Raw genomic sequence first — 21,426 nt, forward strand, 5'->3', positions numbered from 1 at the left:
TGTCAAGGAAGAAAGAGTGTGATTGGTTGCGGTGCGTCTTACGTGACTGATCATTGGTCCGCCTCTGGGGATAACCCTCCCAGTTGCTGGAGAAACAATAACGTCATTACTTAATAACTCCCCAGTGATTGGCCCGCCCCTAAGGTTAGACTGAAGAGCCCAGTTTAGCGCGGAAACCTGTTATGCATGATTACAGTGACGATGAGGCTCGCACGCAGAGTCCAGCCGCTGGGTTGCGTGCTGGCGCTTCGCTTCTTGGTCCTGGTTCTCTGGGACGTCCCTGCGGCCTGGGCCCTGGACAATGGCTTGGCCACGACCCCTACCATGGGCTGGCTGCACTGGGAGCGCTTCATGTGCAACACTGACTGCGAAGAAGAACCGGATTCCTGTATCAGGTATCAGAGATATTGGGTACCCTCTTTCCCTCGCCTTTCCGTGTTTGGAGGAATGGAGGGTCTCAGCGGGAACGTTTGAGCCCGAGGGAGAGCTTCCCTACTGCTGCTGCTTTTTTATTTCCAACAAACAGCTCCGGATGGGGACAGCCCCAGACTTTATCCGTGTGAGGAGTCCTGGGATGGGAGCCTGGCCAGCGGCCCCGGCTTCTCCATTTCTGCCGGATTCCCCAACTAGGGATTTTTCCCATTTACCATCCAGTTCCGTTTAGACCCTTTTTGTGAGCCGCTGCTCTGCCTCTGTTGCACAATAAAGCAAAGAGCAATAAAGTGAGATGTGCCTGTATAAAGTTCCTCCAGGTCAGCCTTTCAGCTAGACGCCACATTCAAGGGCGAGAGGGTGGGGAGATCGCAGAGACTCCATGGTGTCTCTAAAATCCCTCAAGTTACAGCAAAGGGACCCAGTGACCCAGAAAAGGAGAAGAAAAGTCATCTGTCTCTCCTACTCACCGCAGCTGTGCTCGCAGTTGGTATCCGCAGATATTGCGGGTTCCCCGCCACCCACCCCCCAAACTACCACCGCAGTAAAGCGAGTCAATCTTTTTGCTGGTGGAGGGTCTTGCCTTCAATTTGTAAAAAACGCAACATCTGTGAAGCGCAGCAAAGCAAGGCATGCCTGGGTATCTTTCAGATAGTATCAACACATTTCTAACTCAAGGCTACCTCCTTGGCACAGCTTCTGGGATGGGGGAAGGCAAGCAGAATGCACAGTCCAAGGACAGGGGAACGGGTGAGGAAACTTCCCATTGCCAGGTCCCACTGGAGAGTCACCGTCTTCTCCCTGACCTTCCCCGACAAGGCTGGATAAGACAGGTATTGAACCTATCTGTTCCACACATTCCTTGTCTGTAAATTGGGAATAACAACTCTTACCTCAGAGAGCTGACTCAGAAGGATCTATAAAATAGTTCTTTAATTTTTTTTCAATTACAGTTGACATAGAATATTACATTAGCTTCAGGTGTACAACATAGTGATTAGACATTTATATAACTTAAGAAGTGATCATCCGGATAAGTCTAGTACCCATCTTTCATGTCAGTTTCTTATTTTAATATTAAGTTTATTGGGGTTTTTGTCTTCACATTTTTCTCCAAGTGGTGTAAGAAGAGTATAATGAAAAGAAAGAGTCCCCTTATTCCACCAGCCAGAAATAATCGTAGTTAAAATGTTAATGCACAACCTTAGAATAGTTCTCTAGTAAATAATAGACTTCTTTTTTTCATTATTTTTTTATTTACTACATTTATTGGGGTGACATTGGTTAGTAAAATTATATAGCTTTCCAGTGTACATTTCTGTAATACATCTATATATTGCATTGTGTGTTCACCACCCAGAGTTTTTTCATTATGTTTCATACAAATGAGATCATGTTTTTGTTGTGAGTTGTTAACAAGACTCTGAATTTTGCCTGGCTGCGTTCAAATTCTGGCTCATCCTGACTTAGCCATGTGACCTTGGGCAAATTCATTACCTTTCCTAAACGTAAGTAGAGTGCCTGGCACAGAATAATAGCTTCATAAATGCAAATTTATGTATATGCCATAATTTAAGCAAATTCCTGCTGATAGCTATTCAGGCTCTTCCATTTTTTCATTATTGTGAACAAAACTGTTCACAATACATCATTGTTTATCATCTGAATCTTTCCTTAGAGGTCTAGTTACTGGGTCCAAGGGTTTGCTTATTTTCTGAAATGCCAAACTATCTCCCCCAAAAGTTTTACAAATGCACATTCCCAACAACCGTGTATGAGAATGCCCGTTTCTCCTCACCCTGGCCAACACTGCATTTTTGTCATTCTTGTAAAACGTTGCCAGTATGGTAGGTGTTTTTATTTTCATTTATTTGAGTACTAATAAGGTTAAACATCTTTTCATATGTTAAATTGGCTCTTTGCACGGTTTCTTTTATGGATTGCCTGTTGGTTCCCTATTTTTCAATTGGAATGTTTTCTTGTTTGTTTGGGAGGGGGGCTTGCTTTTTGTGTGTAGTATTTTATTTTTTTGTCTATCATATGTTGTGAATATGATGGTTCTTGCTATATGTTGGTTTTTATATTTATGTATCAAACATCAGTTTTTTTCCTTTGTGATTTCTGATTCTGGCATTATACTGAGAAAGTCCTCTCTAACCTGAAGATAATAGAGTCACCTACATTTTCTACTAGTATGTTTATGGATTTTTTTAAATATTTAAATCTTCAGTCCATCTGGACTTTATTCTCCAATAAGGAATGCCACATTTAATATGTACTAAAGTCCATGGTACCAACTGGCTGGAAGGATCTCTTTCTGAACTTTCTCTTTAATTCCATTGATTGGTGTATTCTCATGCTACTGGTACTACACCAACTTCATTTATCTTTTGCAGAATGATCACATGTTTAATCTTTTAGGTGAACTTTTCAAATCATGTTGCTAAGTTCCTTAAAAAGGCTTTTTGGGATTTGTTCAGGGCTTTATTAAATGCAGAAGGTGTGTAGGGAGAAGTAGCTTCTTTTTAATATTGAGTTATCCAAGCGCAAAATAGTGTCCCTTCATTTATTCAAATCATTTGGGAACAGCATAGTTTTAGTCATATGGGCTCTAAACGTATCTTAAATTTGTGTCTAGGTATTTTAGATTTTCCTGTTGCTTTTTTGATTGCTCTTGTCGATGGTATCTTTTTCTCCAACTACGTTATTGTTGATATCTAAGGAAGCTGTTGATTATGTTAACTTTGTAGTTTCTGACTTCGCTCAAGTTTCTTCTTAGTTTTCTAATAGCCTTTTCAATTTCATGTATTTCTCATTCCTATTTTAATTGTTCAGGGTTCTTAAGGTAGAAATATTAAGAGGGGAGGGGAAGGAGAAGAAAAAGGGCCCAGTCCATTTTACCTTGCATTGGTTGTGATTACTACCTATTACTGGGTTGAAAAAAATTGTGAAACCCCAAGGTGCCTACCAAATAGGAGGTACTCAAACATTTGTTTAATGGATTGTGATGATTCTTGGAATTTTTCTTTCAGCGAGAAACTCTTCATGCAGATGGCAGATCTCATGGACTCAGAGGGCTGGAAGGAAGTAGGGTATGAGTACCTCTGCATTGATGACTGTTGGATGGCTCCCCAAAGAGATTCAAAAGGCAGACTTCAGGCAGACCCTACACGCTTTCCTAGCGGGATCCATTACCTAGCTAATTATGTGAGTTTATAGATAATTTTCTTTTTCATTCAGGAAACTGTAAGCATTTCTGTATGGAAACTTGTTCAGAAACACTTAGAAAGTAAAATAGTGGCCATTATCGGAACGTTGAATTGTAAGCTTAGCGGGTGGAATTTTCATCCCATCAGCAGATACATGTTTTGCAGTAGTTCTTGAGGCCCATCTTAGAGTTCTCCTTTTGCTGAATTCTCTAGGAGGAAAAAGGAACTTGGTTCTTAACATATGTGTACATATATTTCCATATAAGCTTTGAGCAGTATTGTAGTAGTACTATAAACTAGAATTTTAGAAGATAGGAGGAATACATTCAGGAGGCTGTAAAAGAGTAATAGAGTCAGGCATTAGTTAAGGACAATGAAGACAGATTTTATTCAGCACTATTGCAGTAGAGGAAGGAGCCGAGCTCAATTCTGAATATAATAAAGATGAGTGGGAATTTATAGCCGACCAACAGATTGGGAAGGGTCAGTGGATGGAAAATTACTAAGAGGAGACATCAAGAGGAAGGGGATTCTTGCAAAAGGCAGGCCAAGGACTTAGACATCAGGGTGGGAGATAAGGAACTTGATCACATATCAAGGGTGGGGGGATGACTTAGCAGGATTCTTGCTGAAACTGAACACGGAAGGCCAAGATTGAGGCCTATACTTGAGAAGAGGGCTCAGAGGAGCCTAGGTTTGGTCAAGTAGAGAGTCATGTCCAGACAAATTGCCCTGGAAAGGTAACTTTTAGGTTCCCATCAGAGGAAGATTAGAGTGGCTGATAGCTTTCTCTTCAGTTCTATGCCATAGCTTACATGTGTAGTTTGAACTCAGCAGAATTGTAGAATTTGCTCTTTGTCTTCCAACAAACTCATCTGGATAATTTTGGGGACTTGTGGAAAAAAAAAAAAAGCCCCTGATACCTGGTGAAGTGTAAGTGTTTCTGCCGACAGCCTGGAGTGGGTCTCTCTTTCTACTTCATGACGGCCCTTCTATTGTGGTGACTCTGTCCTCTCATTTCAGGTCCATAGCAAAGGATTGAAGCTAGGAATTTATGCAGATGTCGGGAAAAAAACCTGTGCAGGCTACCCTGGGAGTTTTGGATACTATGACATTGATGCCAAGCTCTTTGCCGACTGGGGAGTAGATCTGCTAAAATTTGATGGTTGTTACTGTGACAGTGTGGAACAGTTGGCAAATGGTATGTTTTATTTAAGAGATTTAGCCATGAGCAAAGAGAAGAACTTTGAGGCCAGGTAACTGAGCATCCACAGAACTAATCTTCCCATTTTTAGTACCAAGTCACAATACTGGAAATAATCATTCTCAATGTGCCAGAGATCCTACCTCTTCTCTTCTTTCAGTTTGTCCATGCACTCATTCATTCATACAATGTTAAATCCATGCTTGCCTAACCACGGCTAATATAGTGCACTTTTAATTCAAGAGGACTCTGAGTTAATTACAAATAGTAATTCTAACTCTCCATAACATCACTTGAGAAAGCATCCAGTATGTCAAACAGTCACAGAAAAAGGAGCATCTTCATTTCTGCCTTTCCTTAATGTATGCACCAGCCCACGCTACATCCTCAGAAAAATCCCAGCAAAAAAAATACCTTTGGGAGGTATTAGACACAATTTCAGCACAGTGCAGCTACCTGTCTCTGCTGCTGGTTTAAAATATAAACATGGCCCTTCCAGGCAGCCTCTTTTTAAACTATACAACCACAGCTGGAAATTCCCTTCTTTCCCTTATTTTACCCATTGTTTTCTTATACAGGTTATAAACACATGTCCTTGGCCCTGAACAAGACTGGCAGAAGCATTGTGTACTCCTGTGAATGGCCCCTTTATATGTGGCCCTTCCGTAAGGTGAGCTAGTGAGCCCAGAATCCAATAGAGCCTTGCTGATAAATTCTCAGGACTTGAGAACAAAGGAGACAAAGGTCTCCTTCAAAGTCCAACCTTACTTAACAGTCTCATCCTCATTTCTCCCAGGAATCCAACCACTTCTCACCATCCCCACTGCTATTATTGGAGTCTTAGCTACCACCACTTGGGCAGTCGGTCATTTTTGAATCTTCCCTTTGTCTCACGTTTCACAACCTATCCACCAGCAGTCCTTTTAGTTCCAACTACAAAATATATCCTGAATCAGCCCATTTCTTTCCATCTCTGTTGCATTCACCCTGGTCTTTCAAGCCACCATCAATTCCCACCCAGGCTTCTCCCAACGGCCTGATCTCTCTGCTTCTACTGTCCCTTACCCCCATCCATTTTCTAAGGAGCACCAGAGATTCTTGTTAAAATGGAAATGGAATCATATCACTCCCCTGCTTAAAACCCTTAACTAGTTTCCCATTGTACTTGGAATCAAACTCCACTGATCTGGCCCTGATGTGCCTCACCAACCTTATTTCACATCCCTCTTTCCCTCACTGCAGTGGTGTTCTTTCTGTCCTTTAAATGCTCCAAGCCTATTGCTGCCTCAGAGCCTTTATACTTGCTTTTTTTCTGCCTGGTACATTCTTCCCCAAGATTTCTCATCTCCTTAACAGTGAGGTCTCGGACCAAATGCCACATACTCAGATGGGACTTCTCTACTCTAAAATAGCCCTCTATCCATTCATTCTTTATCACATTCACCTGTTCAGTTTACTTTTAAGACCTTAGCACTATATGGAATTATGTGTTGACTGGCTTATTGTCTGTCTCCCCCACTAGAATGTAAGCTCCAGGAGGGCAGGGACCTTGTCTGATTGTATCACTATATTCCTAATACCTGGTAAGTGTTGAATAATTACTTATAGAATGGATCCTTGTTATTTGCTTCTAATCTCTGTAAAATACTCTTCACCTCTTTCTCAACATCTTAAGCCTTTTAAATATACAGGTTTTTACTGTGTTCCCGAAAATAAGACCTAACCAGACCATCAGCTCTAATGCGTCTTTTGGAGCAAAAATTAATGTAAGACGCCGTCTTATATTATTTAACATTATATGAGACCGGGTCTTATGTATTATATTGTATAAGACCCGGTCTTATTTTACTATAAGACCTTATTTTACTTATATTTTACTTATTTTACTTATAGTAAAATAAGACCGGGTCTTATATTAATTTTTGCTCCAAAAGAGACATTAGAGCTGATAGTCTGGCTATGTCTTATTTTCATGGAAACACGGTATTCTATTAACAAATTATGTGCATAGGATTCAGATTGCCTTATCATATGTTTGATGAGTTCTATGTAATTTTGCAGCTGTTATTTTTACGTATTGTTATTTCTGTTTATAAAAGTAATACACGTTCATTTTAGAAGTTTGAAAATACAGTACAGTGTGGAAAAAAAAGTTAATCCACCATAGTCCCAATACCTAGTTACTGTTTGGTAAATTTCCAGCATAGTATTAAAGCCATTTTAAGTAGGGGTTTTAAGTTATATTGCCTACTTCTGAAACAAACTTCTTACAATGAAATTCCATTATAATAAGGATTTATCTCTCCTCATGGAGACCTTTAAGCTGTAAACTAGAGAAGGCTACAAGTGCCTCCTTTAAACTTGACTATTTTCATCTCGCAAGAATGTTAGTAGAAAGTAAACAGAAGTTATCTGTTTTCACAGCCCAATTACACAGAAATCCGACAGTACTGCAATCACTGGAGAAATACTGGGGACGTTTATGATTCTTGGCAAAGTGTAAAGAGTATCTTGAACTGGGTATCTTTTAACCAGAAGACAATTGTTACTGTCGCAGGACCAGGGGGTTGGAATGACCCAGATATGGTAAGAACCCAAGCCTGCCTTGTTCAAACCCCTGCAGTGGGCCTGTTTCCTACTTGACATTCAAGGTAAATTGGAAAGTTCTTGGGAGTAGGCTTTATGTGATAGAGTACTCAGAGCAGGGTGCCGTGGAAAGTGGCTTGTGTCTGGGCAACTTTAAGAATGGTTTTTGTCTTCTCTCATTTGAACTCTAACTTCATCCTTTGTCCCAGTTAGTGATTGGCAACTTTGGCCTCAGCTGGGATCAGCAGATAACTCAGATGGCCCTCTGGGCTATCATGGCAGCTCCATTACTCATGTCCAATGACCTCCGACACATCAGCACTCAAGCCAAAGCCCTCCTTCAGAATAAGGATGTGATTGCAATCAACCAGGACCCCTTGGGGAAGCAGGGGTACCTACTTAGAAAGGTATAGTAAATAATGTTCTATGGGAGAAAATAGGAATTGGCCAGGAACATGTTCCCCTGCCTTCTAGTCTACAGTTCATCCAAATGTTTATTTTGGGTGTGTATTTTAAGGTGGCTTTATACACCAAGTACCAAGTTTGTCTTGAGCCTAAATCTGTCACATATTAAGGATATGCACTGATCTTTTGAGAATATTTTTTAAATCTGGGTATGATGAGGCTTTTTGCTAGAATCACTTCCAAAACATGCTACAGTATAATTTTAATTTTCCCTGGAAGTGATAGTTCTAATAAGACTGTCACAAAGCAGTTTATTGCTAGCTACCAAGCTATCACACCTGTTTTTCTTGGTTTACTTTTCAGGAAGACAACATTGAAGTGTGGGAACGCCCTCTCTCAAACTTAGCCTGGGCTGTGGCTATGGTAAACATGCAGGAGATCGGTGGACCTCGTTCTTTTACCATAAACATTGCTTCCCTGGGTCAAGGAGTGGCCTGTAATCCTGCCTGCCATATCACCGAGCTCCTCCCTGTGAAGACAAAGCTTGGGTTTTATGAATGGACTTCCTGTTTAAAAACTCGAATAAATCCCTCAGGCACTGTTTTGCTTCGGCTAGAAAGCCAGACTACATAAAAATAAAAAGCTTCCTTAAAAATTTGTATTTTGTTGCCAAAGTGACTACCCCACTTCTGACCTTTCCTTCCGATTCTCACTTCAGCCGTCCTTTTATTGCCTTGAATAAAATTTTACTACATAAACAGGGCACATGCTCACTCAAAATACAAAGTGTATGTTGTAACAATTCCTTTGCCTGTTGGGTGATTACCAATTAGTTTCAATAAAACTGGAAGACTAATCATTGCCAGTTGATAAAAATTGAAATGAAACTAGTAAACCCAGACTTAAGTCACCTGCGGATATACAAACATGGAAGCAAACTGTTCCATCCCATTGAGATGCACTTCCAGTTACCAAAATGTGTAGCGTATTTGCTTTGTCATCATTTTGCCATGCAAGTATGAAGAGCTAAAATCAGTAAGAATGAAGTATACAATAATATACAAAGAGGAAAGGCATGTGAAATTTGAAACTGTTAGGCATTTTAAAAAAGGGAGATATCCCTGCTAAATTCCATTGGGGATTTTAATTCACTAGAAATATATCCTTTGCAGTTATTTCAACATGCAAAGAATTTATGTTGAACTTAGAAAGGGGGCATGTCAAAATGCTTAGGTGGTATGAGAATGGAGACATAATATATATAGTATGCTATGCCTAGAGAACGGGTCCAGAATTCTTCATTAAATGACTGAAGTAGCAAAGGTGAGAAAATCACTCTTGGTGAACTTTATAATATTCTCTGGATATAACTGTTACTGAGCTCACCGTTAGTGAGTTTCAGGTCTCTACTTACATCCCATGCTTGGGAAGTAACCAATAACCCTTGCTTGGTAACAGCAAAAGGGATCCCATGAAGCCCCAAGTGATCAGTGTCAAAACTAAACCATCACAACATCTGATGTAATTTCAACCAGATTCAGTCCAAAATGAGTCAAGTATCCAGAACCATCAAGCATAAATTTCCCAAGGGAAATTTTTTTAATGACACTAGTTTATTTCCCTCCCCAAAAGACCAACCATATGAAGCAAACATATTCTCAAGATTTTATTGTCTTCACGATAAAAATATGAAGTTTAGAACTGGATCACTTGGCCCTGTAACAGAAAGGGAAAAAAAAAGTGATTTTTTTGTATTTTGAACAGTGTCTATTCCTAACTGGATCACCATCCTTAATAAAGTAAGTTCTCATGCTCCCTTTCCTCTTCATGCCAAACCCAACACCAAAAACCTCACACCTTCAGCTATGGATCAAATTATTTTGACGCTTGCCCCTGATCCTGATGCCACAATAAATAAGTGGGCAGAAATGTTCACCTCTCCAAATAAAGCTATATAGAAAAGACTGCACCTTCCACCACAAATTATGTACCTTTCTCTTCTTATCTCCTCCCAGTTCAAAATGTTTGCATCTCTTAATAGCCAGCATTCTCTTAGATCTGCAGTTGGGCTCAACACATTCAAGCCTCAGGACAATCTTCTTTGTAGTTTTAGCCTGGAAAAAAAAATAAATCAAACTCTTCATAAATCACTGCAGAAAAGCTGTTTTCAAAAAAACATGACTCTGTTTCGTTAATACTACTTAAAGCAAAGCTTTGCAAATGACAGTTGTCACAATTTGTCTTTGGCTATAGGGAGAAAACAAATGTGAAAACCAGTGGATTTAAGAGAGAATAGCAAAGGTGGCAGGTTATCTGTTATCAAGTTCTCCATTCACAAACACCCTAGAGGGCTTATCAAATAGGCACTCATCACACCACCTTGAACTTGTGTGGCCTTCAGCAGCTCTGCATAGTTAAGTATTCCACAACCAAAAATGGGTCATCCAAGTCTATGCAACTATGAAATACACACACCTTTCGCAATTCATTAAATAGGGTTAACAACTGTTACGTAAGACCTACCAGTTCTGAGACTACATACAATTACGTCTAGAATTTGTGTGTATTCAAATTATTATTTTAACACAAGGTAGATGCCCCATGAATTCTCAACTTGTTAAGCCTGCTCCTGTAGTCAGAATTCTACCGCTGCTAATTTACAGCTCTCAAAAAATCCAAAACCTAGCTAGAAGCTTCCCATCTTCTCAACAGATTAACTGAATGTGAAAAGGCAAGCAAGCATTCCTTTTATCACTTTGAGATCAAATCATTTATTGCACCTAAATGAACACTAAAGTCATTCCTTGGTACCTTCTGGAACCAGGCTAACGGAAGAGCAAAGTGCCTAAAGAAATTCTATGGTCCTGGGAATGCTGTCCCGGCACTGTGTACTTACTTTAAGAAGTAGCCAAATAGCCCGGGGTAAAAACACATTCAGCCAGAGAATGACAAGAGTTCAGGCCACCAGTAGAAGGCCTAAATGGCAATTTTAAAGAGCTTTATGACTTCATGAGGTAGATAACCGATTGCAGGCTGAGCTGAGAAGCAAAATAAGAACAATTCTTACTGCAAGCAAGAGCTGAGGATTCACTAGGATATGAGGAGATAGGAACAGGGCAAAGGAAAGGATTTGCTGGTATACTCAAACTTCAGTCCTTAGAAAGGAAGGGGACATGTTTGCCTCTTCAAAAAGGAAAGGACAAAAAACATAAAACACTGTGATGGGGCAGTGTTGTAGACTACAGTCAGACCTGGGTTGTACTTCCCGCTCCACTGCCTACTAGGTATGTCACTGCAGGTGACTGAAGATAACTTCTCTGAAACTATGAAAACATGTATCTTTATCGTAGAGGTGTGTGGGCTAGCAACAAATGCAAGGTCTTTACCAGTCAGTGGGAAGCACATCAAACAGTAATTACTACTCACCTTTTTGCGGAAAATTGGCTTAGTCTGCCCACCATAACCACTCTGTTTCCTGTCATAACGCCGCTTTCCTGGGAGAATGAAAATTATTTGTTACGATATACCAAAGATAATAAATCACAACAGCCACGTGGAAAATCCTTCTTAGGGGTTTTATCTTGAGGTTTCCAGCAGAAATATCAATGCCCAAGAGGCGGGATGGGGGCGTCTGAGCTCGTATGTACTATACAAATGTCACATTCAAACCCAATCACGTAGACTTACCCTGTGCATACAGAGAATCCTTGCCTTTCTTGTACTGTGTCACTTTGTGGGGCTGGTGCTTGCCACACTTCTTACAGAAAGTCCGGCGGGTTTTAGGAACGTTCACCTAATAAACAGTTCAGAACGTGGTGTTATCAGATGCCAAAGGCACAACTCCGACCCAGCTGACGCTAAGGCAGTCCACGAGGACTCGACTCTCAAAATCCTCGCTAAGACACAACGCAGACTAGGTGGTCCAGCCCTATGTGCTTCAAGTACAGCTGCGTCCGACGAGCCCTAAAGTGTTAGGAGAGCATATCCACACCACCACTCACTAAGTCTACCTCTTTGATCCAACCACTTCAATTCCTGGCCCCGAAGCCCGGTCCCTTCGGGGTCGATCCCATCAACACTGGGTTTCTTTGGTATAACGAATCCGCACAGGGGCCCGGACCCATCCCGGATGGCACCGTTGACCTGGGGGCGGGGGGCGGAGATTAAACTGGATGGTACCGCATTCCCACCCCAAGACCTACCATGTTTGTGAGAGCGCTATCCGCGCGGAAAGAAAGAGGCCGGGCTGGAAACGGAAGTATGTAGGCGGTTCCTGGTCGCCCTTCTTCATGTCATGGGAGTCAGTGGGAGCAACCATAGAGTCTAAACCTCTGTGCGCAGCGCCCTCTGGCAGCTGAGAGGACTCGATTCGGAGCTGGGGACGGGAGCTTAAGGAAGGGCTCTGCCGAGGCTAGCACATTCTCTGGGACTTCCTCCCTCCCCCTAGCTTTGCGACTTTTCCTCGCTTCATCACTTTTGGCAGACGCTGATTCAGTGCAGCATTAAGTGAAGGAAGCAGTGCTCTTGCAGACCCTCTGGCCTCCCTCTCCCCGTCCCCGATGGAAGGCAGGACTAGAGGCAAGTGGAGGGGCCCACCACCTGCATGTTCCATTCCTGTTCCACCTCAAGGACACTGGGAACATCTTTTGCAGGAACTGCTGGTTCACTGAAGACTTGGAAGGAGCCAGTGCTCTAGTCCATCTATCACATAGCCAGTTGGTCCACTCAGCAAATGCATATTGAATGCGTATTCTGTGTTGGGCACAATAATCAAATAATCATGCTCATAATGTATAATTACAGACTAAGTACTTTGTAAAAAAGGAACAATGATCAGCATTAAAGCAGCCCCTTTTTGTTGAGGGAACTAGTTGGCTGCCCTAGGTTCTGAAAAATGAGAATGAAATTGTTCAGCTGCTGCAATCAGGTCAAGATACAGGAAGTATCCAGCCATGCTTCCCTTCCCTGGATACCTGTATGAACAAAAAAGGAGCCAAATACTAAACCTGACAAGCTCCTTACAAACTCGGTGATCAAAAGTAACCACACAGAAAGGTCTGGGCAGGTCACGGTAGGTAGTCTCGCCCCAGGCCTATAGCTTCCTCAGCAAAGGTCAATCTTCACGTTAAGTGAGCCTTGTCCATCGTTCTTATGCATCTAGGATAACATACTTCTGAAATGTCTGAGTAATTTTCTCTTATAGACTCCTCGAAGGCACAACAGCAGACACCAGAGCACAAGACCCACCACCAGAGCATGAGAGCACAGAATCCTTGGTTGTTATCTTGTTCTCTGCATACCACCTCTATGTGCTGTCAGTGTTAATTAACTATCCTGTACCCACCAATGTAAAAGAAGTATGTGTTTCTCCATTTTGCTTTTTATCCAATCCTAGAGATTTCCCCATTTTGCTTTCTCCCGCGTCTTTAAACTACCACCAATGGCTTTCATGTGCCTCCCTTACGTTTTTCCTTTTGATTCTAAATGCATAAAAGGAAATGCACAGAATTGTACACCTGAAATCTATGTAACTTTACTAACAATTGTCACCCCAATAAACTTTAATTTTTAAAAAAAAAAGGGAAATGCAAAACTGCCGTTCTCCAGAGCATTTTCTCAGTCTGTTGAGATTTTTGTTTCCGGGCGTGTCCTCAAAATTTTGGCTCAAATAAACTCTTATAAGACGAAATAAGTCAGACAGAAAAAGTCTGTTACTGATATATGGTATATAAAACTGAAAACAACAAAAGAACAAGACAAACAAATGAAGAAACAAGAACTCACAGACATAGACAATAGTTTAGTGGTTACCAGAGGATAAAGGGGTGGGGGGTCCTAGAAGAGGGTAAACTTCTGGGGGCGTCAAATATATGATGAAGGAAGGAAAACTGACTCTGGGTGGTGAGCACATAATGTGAGATATAGATGATGTATTATGGAATTGTACGCCCGAAATCTATGTGACTTTACTAACAATTGTCACCCCAATAAACTTTAATTAAAAAAAAAAAAACTTTTCTATATGTTTGGATGTTTTTTCATTGACAGCTGGCAGAAGGCATTGCTAGGTTTCAAAAGAGTCCAGCAGAGAAAGACTTCAGGGTACTGAGCACTTAAAATGGATTGTCTCATAAAATTCTCACAGTAATTCCAGGAGGTAGGTGATACTATTATTCCCATTTTACAGATGAGGACATTGAGGCTGCAAGCTATTTTAAAAATTTGCCCAATGTTGACAGTATTTAGTGGAGCCAATATACAAACACAGGTGATCTGAATCCAGAGCCTGGGTTCTCTTACCGTTATACAACATGACAATTGTGGCCTGTTAACTATAATAGGTAACAATTATTGAACACTTATTATATACCAGGCATTTTCCTAACCACCTTATATACTACCTCTTTTAATCCTAACAATCCAGGCAGCGTATACCATTATTAGTATTTAACAGGTTGAGAAACAGAGGCACAAGAGGCATTAATTTGCTTACCCAAAGTCACACAGATGGTTATTTTGTGGAGCTGGAATTTGATCCCAGGTAGTCTAACACTATAGCCTTGCACTTAACCACAACATCACACCGAGGAAGCAAGGGCATTTGCAGGGTGGAGAAGGATGAGGAGAGAGAATTGGGCAGAGGTGTAGGAGGAGCTGCCAGTGAATTAAGGGCCAAGGAACAATGAGAGCCTGTGGTCTCCTGCTTGCATAGCCCTCCAGGAGCACCCATGGGTCCTGAGCTGACTCTCTGATCATCCCCTTTTTGTTAGATGGTCTCTGGGAATGAGATAATAAAAACATTACCACTACTTGTTACATTTCTTAAAAGTTTTCTTTGCCAAACAACTAGCCTGTAGTCTCACAGCATTTTCTTCTCTCCGGGCTCTTAGGCAGCGTCACTCACACTGGCCTTTGAGGAGTTTCTAGAGGTTTTAGATGTTAGTAACATGGAAATATGAAGACAGCGAACATGGTCCCTCTTAGTCTAATCAACCTTAGTTCTTCCTATGACATCTCATGTGACATGGCTTTGGTTTCGATTCCCTTCACCAATCCTGGTATCTGTTTTGGACAAGCTCCTGCCCATTAATTTCCCCTAGGGTGAGCCACTCAGAACTGAACACAGGACTCTATATATAGCCTGGTCCTGCAGAGTAGGTGGCCTGTTCACATTCCTATGCCTAGATATTTTACTTCTGCAAGGAAATCTAATATCACTTTATATTTTCTGGCTGCCATGTTACTGACATGACATTTCTCTTGATTACTATCAGCAAAAACCTCTGAAACATTTCCACAAATGCTACTACTACCTCACTTTCACCTGGAGTCATTTGAAGTTCAATGTCAGTGCCCAATTATGGGACATGACCCTTAGCCCTGGTAAAATACATTTTGTTGACTTTGGCTTGTCACACCAGGTGATCAAGATCTGTTGGGAAACTGTTTGCTCTGGTTCTGTCATCCCCATCTAGCTCACAACAGCCTTGTGCCGTTCACTGATTGGCTAGGCTACTTTCTATAGTTTCCTCCAAGGTCATTAATAAAAATGTTGAACAAGATAGCACCAAGCACAGAACCTTATATTATACTGGGAATTTCTTGAGGTGACACTAGGCCATTTATTTGCACTATTTGGATGCAGTCCTTCTGTCCATCTAGCCAAGTGTGTTAAGGGAGTACTCATGGGCAGAAGGTGAAAAAGCACCTAGGTTTACTTTCCCCTTTTCCTTGCCCTGCTCTCCCTTGTCCAGCCTCCCCATTTTATGCCCGTTATTTCCCCGTCTCCACCCCAAGATGCACCTTGAGAAGGGATAGGGCATGTGACAACAAGTAGAATCTGAAGAAAAGGGGAATAAAGGCAAATGTCTGTGACCAACTCTCAGGCAGGTGACTGGAGACGCTGTTAAGAGGTGACTAGTTGAAAGGATATAAATTATCAATAAAATAGGAAGATCGTACAACACTTGCCACCCGTCTATCTTGTGCAGATGTGAGGATTAACCACTCTACAAATGCTTTTTTTAAAAAGTCCTGTTGCCTTAAAAATTCTTATGGACTTCTAGTGAGATCTGTGATCTGTTTCTATATTAGGATACAGCACCTGGGGCAAGTAAACATGGCAGTGCCTGATGTGTCAAGGTGGGCAAGCAGATCGGTCACCAGGGGCTCTGCTGCCATCCTGTCTGCAGCCAGTACTGGTTGAATTTCCTAGGAGAATCCTCAGGGAGAAGACTGCTGCTGGAACATAGCAGAGATAGCTGAGGAAATATTCAGGCTTTAAGTAACACACCTAGTCTGGTTTATTGCTTTACAGGATTAATGTGAAAAGTGTAAATTAGGAGTTAATCTCTGCAGCAGAATCTTTAATGGAGAAAATCAACATCCACAGAAAATAGGGAAGGTCACAAGTCTTTTTGTGGTCTTACATTTGGACATTTTTATCTGTAGAAAAAATGCTTTCTTTGAAAATGACTCAGCAGGGGGAAGTCTTGTCTCTCCTGTCAGGCTCCGTACTTTGGGGTCCCTTCATAAGCACTCTCCATCCTTCAGTGTCAAGTTTAACTGTGTGACCCTGAGTCTCTTTGGCCTTAGAGGACATGAGACTCTAAAGGCTCTCTTCCTCTTTAGTCCCTTTGTTTTGTCTTTGTGGGGTCTGCATTTCTCCTCCTTCCGGTAAGTCTCCACTACCTCTGCTGACCATTCCCACAGTCCTTTAAGCATGTTGTCCCTTTACCTTGAGGAAGTTTGCCTGATGACCCATGTGCTCAACCCAGCCCCATCTAGAGCTTCAGTGGCCCCAGTAATGTTGAGAAGGGTTCTTTCAGAGAGGACTCAAGACAGTAGTGTCAGAGGTCCCAAGCAAATGAAGGGCGGAGACAACTGGGAGGGGGTGGTTAGAATAGGGACAGCAGCAGGGAACCAGATACCATGCTGCTGAGAAGAAGAAAAAAAAGGCATTGGTTTAAGTCAGGAAACGAAAAAAGGGAACTGAGTGGCTGTGAAAGGGTGGGGTTTGCTCAGACTGTCCTTCCTCTCTGGACTGTAAGAATATGTCTCCAGGGCCAGTGTCTTCTGAGATCGAGTCCCACCTTCAAAGTCCTGGCATCTCAATGCATCTGGGAAGCTACCTGCACTAAGTCAGGACTAAGGTGGGTCTGCGGCACGGCAGGGGCTGGGCAGCAGCAGCAAATATCTTTTGTGGGAATCCTGAAGGCCAGAGAGAAGGCATGGCTGCTGCCATGTAGTTGGCTGATGGAGGAGGATGACTGAGGCTGGGAGTATCATCAGCACAAGGTCCCCTGGCAGTCCCCACCGATGATCAGAACAGGCTGTTAGGGTTCTTTCTGAGGACGGTTGTGGGGGAAACCGGAAGAGCAAAAAGTGACATGAGGTGAACATCTGAACAGGTAACAAATGTTGGAAAGGGGCGCCTGTGAAAAAGTTTGCTGAAAAGTAATATTGTCGGTGGCAATAGGATAAAAATAAGGCTTTGTTCAAATATTGCTTGAAGACCCCAAATGTGTACTTGTGTCATTGAGGTCCTTGGAAGAAGAAATTCTAAGGGGTAGATTGTCTGAGAAAATGGTGAAAGCTCCCACACTGCAATAGGCCGTTGACCTTTGAGAGCCGGGGAAAGGTATCTGCTAAACCAGCCTTTAGGCAACCTGCCTCAGGCTGCATCAGGCCCGTGTTACGGAGATCTGAGCTGTCTTGTTGGAAGGATTGTGTGCACCAGCCTCCGTGGTAATAGTGGGTAAGAGACTGGGGCAGAAGAAAGCAGCTTCAGCCTCAGCCCAGACTGTGTGGTCAACCCCTGAGGTTTTCCCTATTACCATTGCCTGCCTGCCATGTGCACGGCTTTTCTCTTGTCTTCATCATTTCTCCTTTCCTCCTCTCCATCCCCCCTTCTCCTCCTCCTCCTTTCTCTGCCTGTACCCCTTTTTCTTTATTCCCTCCTTTATTTTGTTCATTACCACATTCCCTGAAACAGGGGCAGCACTTAATAAATAATTGTTGAATTGCATTGCATTTTTCTTGCCCCTTTCTTCCCCTGCTCTTTTCGCTTTTCCTTCCCCTTACTTGCCTAGTGCTACTACCTTCCCCATAGGATTGTTGGGGGGCAATAAGGGTGTTAATATATGTAAAGCGGTAAAAACAGGGCCTGGCAATAGTAAGTGCTAGTATCTCAGTGTTTGCTCTTATTTTTATTCTGCCTGAGACCTGCCAGTGCCCCCAGAGGGCCTGCCTAGAGCAAATGGTGTGGGATTTAGAACAAAAGGGATCTCTGGCTCTGACCAAGAAATCCTTGGATGTGTTGCTGGACCTCCAAATAGAATCCCAGTCCAGGTTGCCAGCCATCTGGGTCTCCAAGCTCCAAGTCTCTATCCCATGCTGTGCATTTCCAGAGGCAGGGCAGCAGCAAAGCCCAGAGGCAGGGGTCTACCAGCTCAGGGGCTGTCCTCTGTGCTGTTAGCACAGCTCACAGCTCTGTGTGCTAGCTCTGCTCTTTCTCTCCTTTTGCATGCCAAGTCTCTGAACCAAAGGTGCTATAGCCTCTCTGGAGCCTCAGTTATTTGATAAAACAATGCCACCCTCCAAATAAGCCACAAAATGCAAATACTCATGGAACTTAAAGCATTTTACTGAAATAGTATCCCTTAGGGCTAGCCCTATCTGCTCTATTCTGACCCATTTTATATTCAGACTACTTAAACTACCTGATGTGTTAAAGTCCAAATTCCTGTTGCTTATGGTCAGTGCTGTGTTTGTTTAGAATCCTTTGTAAACTCCTTGTGGTGAGAACTAGCACAACTTTCCATCCACTTCTAGGGTCTTGGTGCAATTTTAAAATATCATTACTCTGATTTACTATTTCCATTAGAGCAAATTTCCTATAGAGTTTCCTTTCAGTGGACTAGACCTATACCAGGAAGTGACTTAGGTATAAGAAGATACGGCTTTTGAAAACCAGTTTGGGTGTTCTCCACAGAGTCATCAGATACCTGCTGTTTTTCATCCAGTGATGCCAAGATCCAACTGTTAACTTCTGGGAATCAGGGAGAGCTAGAATTTTCAGTGTGGTAGTGCTCAGCAAGAAGCTAGAGACAGACCTTGACCTAATTCACTCTAAAGTTGCTTGGTTATGCAAATGAAGCCATCAGGGGAGGGGGAGAGAGAACTCCTCTGAGGACCCTGAAACAAATGGGCCACATGTGACTTTCAGTTTCTGTAGAGGTTCATGTGCACTGACTGAGGGTGTTCAGAGAGCACTGGAAACATGAAAGCCTTAATCTCAGAATTTCCTTCTCACTCTCTGAGAGCCGTCACCCAGATGCCCTTAGGGTTAATTTTGGACCTCGAGAAGCTCATCTCACTGCCTTGCCTCCCTGAAAAAGAAATGAACAATAGTCTATTACCGTGTTTCCCTGAAAATAAGACTTAGCCGGACAATCGGCTCTAGTGCGTTTTTGGAGCAAAAATTAATATAAGACCCAGTATGATATGATATGATATGATATGATATGATATGATATGATATGATATGATATGATATGATATAAGACCCGGTCTTATTTTACTATAAGTAAAGTAAAATAGTAAAATAAGACCGGGTCTTATATTAATTTTTGCTCCAAAAGATGCATTGGAGCTGATTGTCTGGCTAGGTCTTATTTTCGGAGAAACACTGTAGCTCATCCCTAGAAGAAGAAAATTCTAGAGTCAAGAGAAGCTAAATTTTAGACCAGGTCGATGTTGGAATATATTGGAGTTCAAGATCACTGGCTCAATGAGAAAACAAATTCATCTGCAATAAAAACAGTAAAAAATTGATTAGAAATGGAGCAGAAAGAGTTAAAAGTATGGGGAAAGCAGACTCTCAAAAATGGCTGTGTAGAGTGAAGTTGGTATAATGTTTCTGGAAACTACTTTGTCAATATGTTTCAAAATGCAAAATGCACACACTTTTTGACTTGGTAAATGATGCATATATAGAGATCCTAATATCATGGGGAAATAATCACAAGTAATGTTAAATAAAAATTTTAGATATTTGGGGGGAAGAGTGTGCTGGATAGATGGGTGGATGGATGGATCGATAGATGCATGGATAGGTAATATAAAGAAAAATAAGCAAACTACAAATAGTACTATGTGCAATATGATCTTAAACATAAGAAAAATGCGCAGAAAAAAAAGAAGGTAATGTGGCCAAATATTAATGTCTCTGGATAATGAGCTTATAATTGGTGTTTTCTTTTTAATATTCCTGTAATTAAAACATTTTCTACAATGAACATGTTATTTTGATATCAAAGGAAAAAAATAAAAATATTTAAACCAGAGAAAACAAAAAACTAAACTGAAAGAAAAAAAAGACAAAGAAGAACACAAGTCCCGAATGAAAGATATACACCCCAGCAGTCACCCTCAGGGCAGAGGGACAATGCCGAAAGTATTACCACCAATCTGATGCTGAGTGTAAACTTGAGGATTGGTTATCTGGCTCTCCTTGCATCATCACTTGGCCAGAATCTACTGTCTCCAGTACAGGGTAGAAGAGATGATGAATCCCAGAGACCTAGAAGTTTCTAGAACCACAGAAGAAAATATAAAATGTTAACAATATGAAATACTGAAAAAGAACCATAGCCCTCAAATCTCTTGGAAACGACTACAGCAGATGAGAATTTCTCTGGTTAGCATGCAGCCAGAAAAGTGATTTTGGCTGGAAGTCTTCGCCACAAATTGGTTTACCTGCAGCACTGACCCTGAAGATTATCATCAAATAATTATGTCTCACTGGAGCCTGAATAGAGCTTCTTGGAACTCAACAAGAACAATTAAGTTTCTTTGTTGCTATGGTAATGATGTTTTAAAGAAGACTTCTCTTCTGCTTCCAGGGCCAGGGCATTCTCAATCAAAATCTCAATCAGAACCTGAGAGATGCTTCTTATGGCTGAGAAGAGATTTTTGGTAGGCCAAATTTAGTCCATCAGTTATACTCCAATTGGAGACAGTTGATAATTCTATCAGATTGCTTAGTAAAGCACCAGGAAGATAAGGACTGAGGAGGGAACAAGGGATAGCACAAAGTGTCTAGTCCAACAGATAAGCCAGACGTGGGTTTGCCACTTTGTCTCAATAACTGAGAATTCATTCTGAGAGTGGAAAACTATGATCACATGTACAAGAATGTTCTTGGCAGAGAGACAACCAAGATGGCATAGTAGGTAAACACTGTGTTTACCTTCTCTCACAGCCACATCAAAATTACAACTAATTTATAAAACAACCATTATTGAGAATTGCCTAAAATCAAGCTGAACTGATGGCTTTCAATTAAGGACGTGCAGAAGAAGCCACCTGCAGACAAGTAGGAAAGTCAGAGACGAGGAACAGGCTGGTCCCACACCCGTGAGTGACCATTAAAGATCAGGAAGGCTATTTCGGCTGTGGGGGTCCATCCCCATCCCCTAGAAGGGTGAGAGATCCCAGCCCCACTCCAGCCCAGGGTCCCAGTGTCGGGGAAAGAAGTCCCCATAATTTTTGGTTATGAAAACTGGCGGAGATTGTGACTGAGTGAGA

At 41.8% G+C, this 21,426-nt stretch overlaps 3 protein-coding genes across 4 annotated transcripts in view; 2 read left to right on the forward strand and 1 right to left on the reverse strand.

Annotated features, from left to right (window-relative positions):
- Positions 1 to 126: 126 nt before the first annotated feature.
- On the forward strand, positions 127 to 8,491 carry GLA (galactosidase alpha). Of its 2 annotated transcripts, XM_033117025.1 has the most exons (7): positions 132 to 395; positions 3,465 to 3,639; positions 4,665 to 4,842; positions 5,424 to 5,515; positions 7,270 to 7,431; positions 7,641 to 7,838; positions 8,200 to 8,491. In XM_033117025.1, the coding sequence occupies exons 1-7, from the start codon at positions 187 to 189 to the stop codon at positions 8,467 to 8,469; spliced, it is 1,284 nt and encodes a 427-aa protein (XP_032972916.1). In that variant the 5' UTR covers positions 132 to 186; the 3' UTR covers positions 8,470 to 8,491. The 2 variants fall into 2 exon arrangements, with proteins under 2 accessions (XP_032972924.1, XP_032972916.1); XM_033117033.1 differs by lacking the exon at positions 7,270 to 7,431 and having other exon boundaries at positions 127 to 395.
- A 914-nt stretch (positions 8,492 to 9,405) lies between these two features.
- On the reverse strand, positions 9,406 to 12,154 carry RPL36A (ribosomal protein L36a). Its single transcript, XM_050708027.1, is given in 6 exon segments — positions 9,406 to 9,552; positions 9,828 to 9,950; positions 11,263 to 11,330; positions 11,524 to 11,629; positions 12,039 to 12,128; positions 12,131 to 12,154. Coding segments are annotated over 6 exon segments (432 nt in total). The 3' UTR covers positions 9,406 to 9,531.
- Positions 12,155 to 16,819: 4,665 nt separating this feature from the next.
- Positions 16,820 to 21,426, forward strand: part of BTK (Bruton tyrosine kinase) — a 33,575-nt gene continuing 28,968 nt past the window's right edge. The window contains exon 1 of the mRNA XM_033110098.1: positions 16,820 to 16,988. The gene's annotated coding sequence lies outside the window, so the exon portion shown is untranslated. The remainder of the gene's footprint in view (positions 16,989 to 21,426) is intronic.

This window comes from Rhinolophus ferrumequinum, chromosome X (assembly GCF_004115265.2).
Source record: "Rhinolophus ferrumequinum isolate MPI-CBG mRhiFer1 chromosome X, mRhiFer1_v1.p, whole genome shotgun sequence".
NCBI lineage: Eukaryota > Metazoa > Chordata > Mammalia > Chiroptera > Rhinolophidae > Rhinolophus > Rhinolophus ferrumequinum.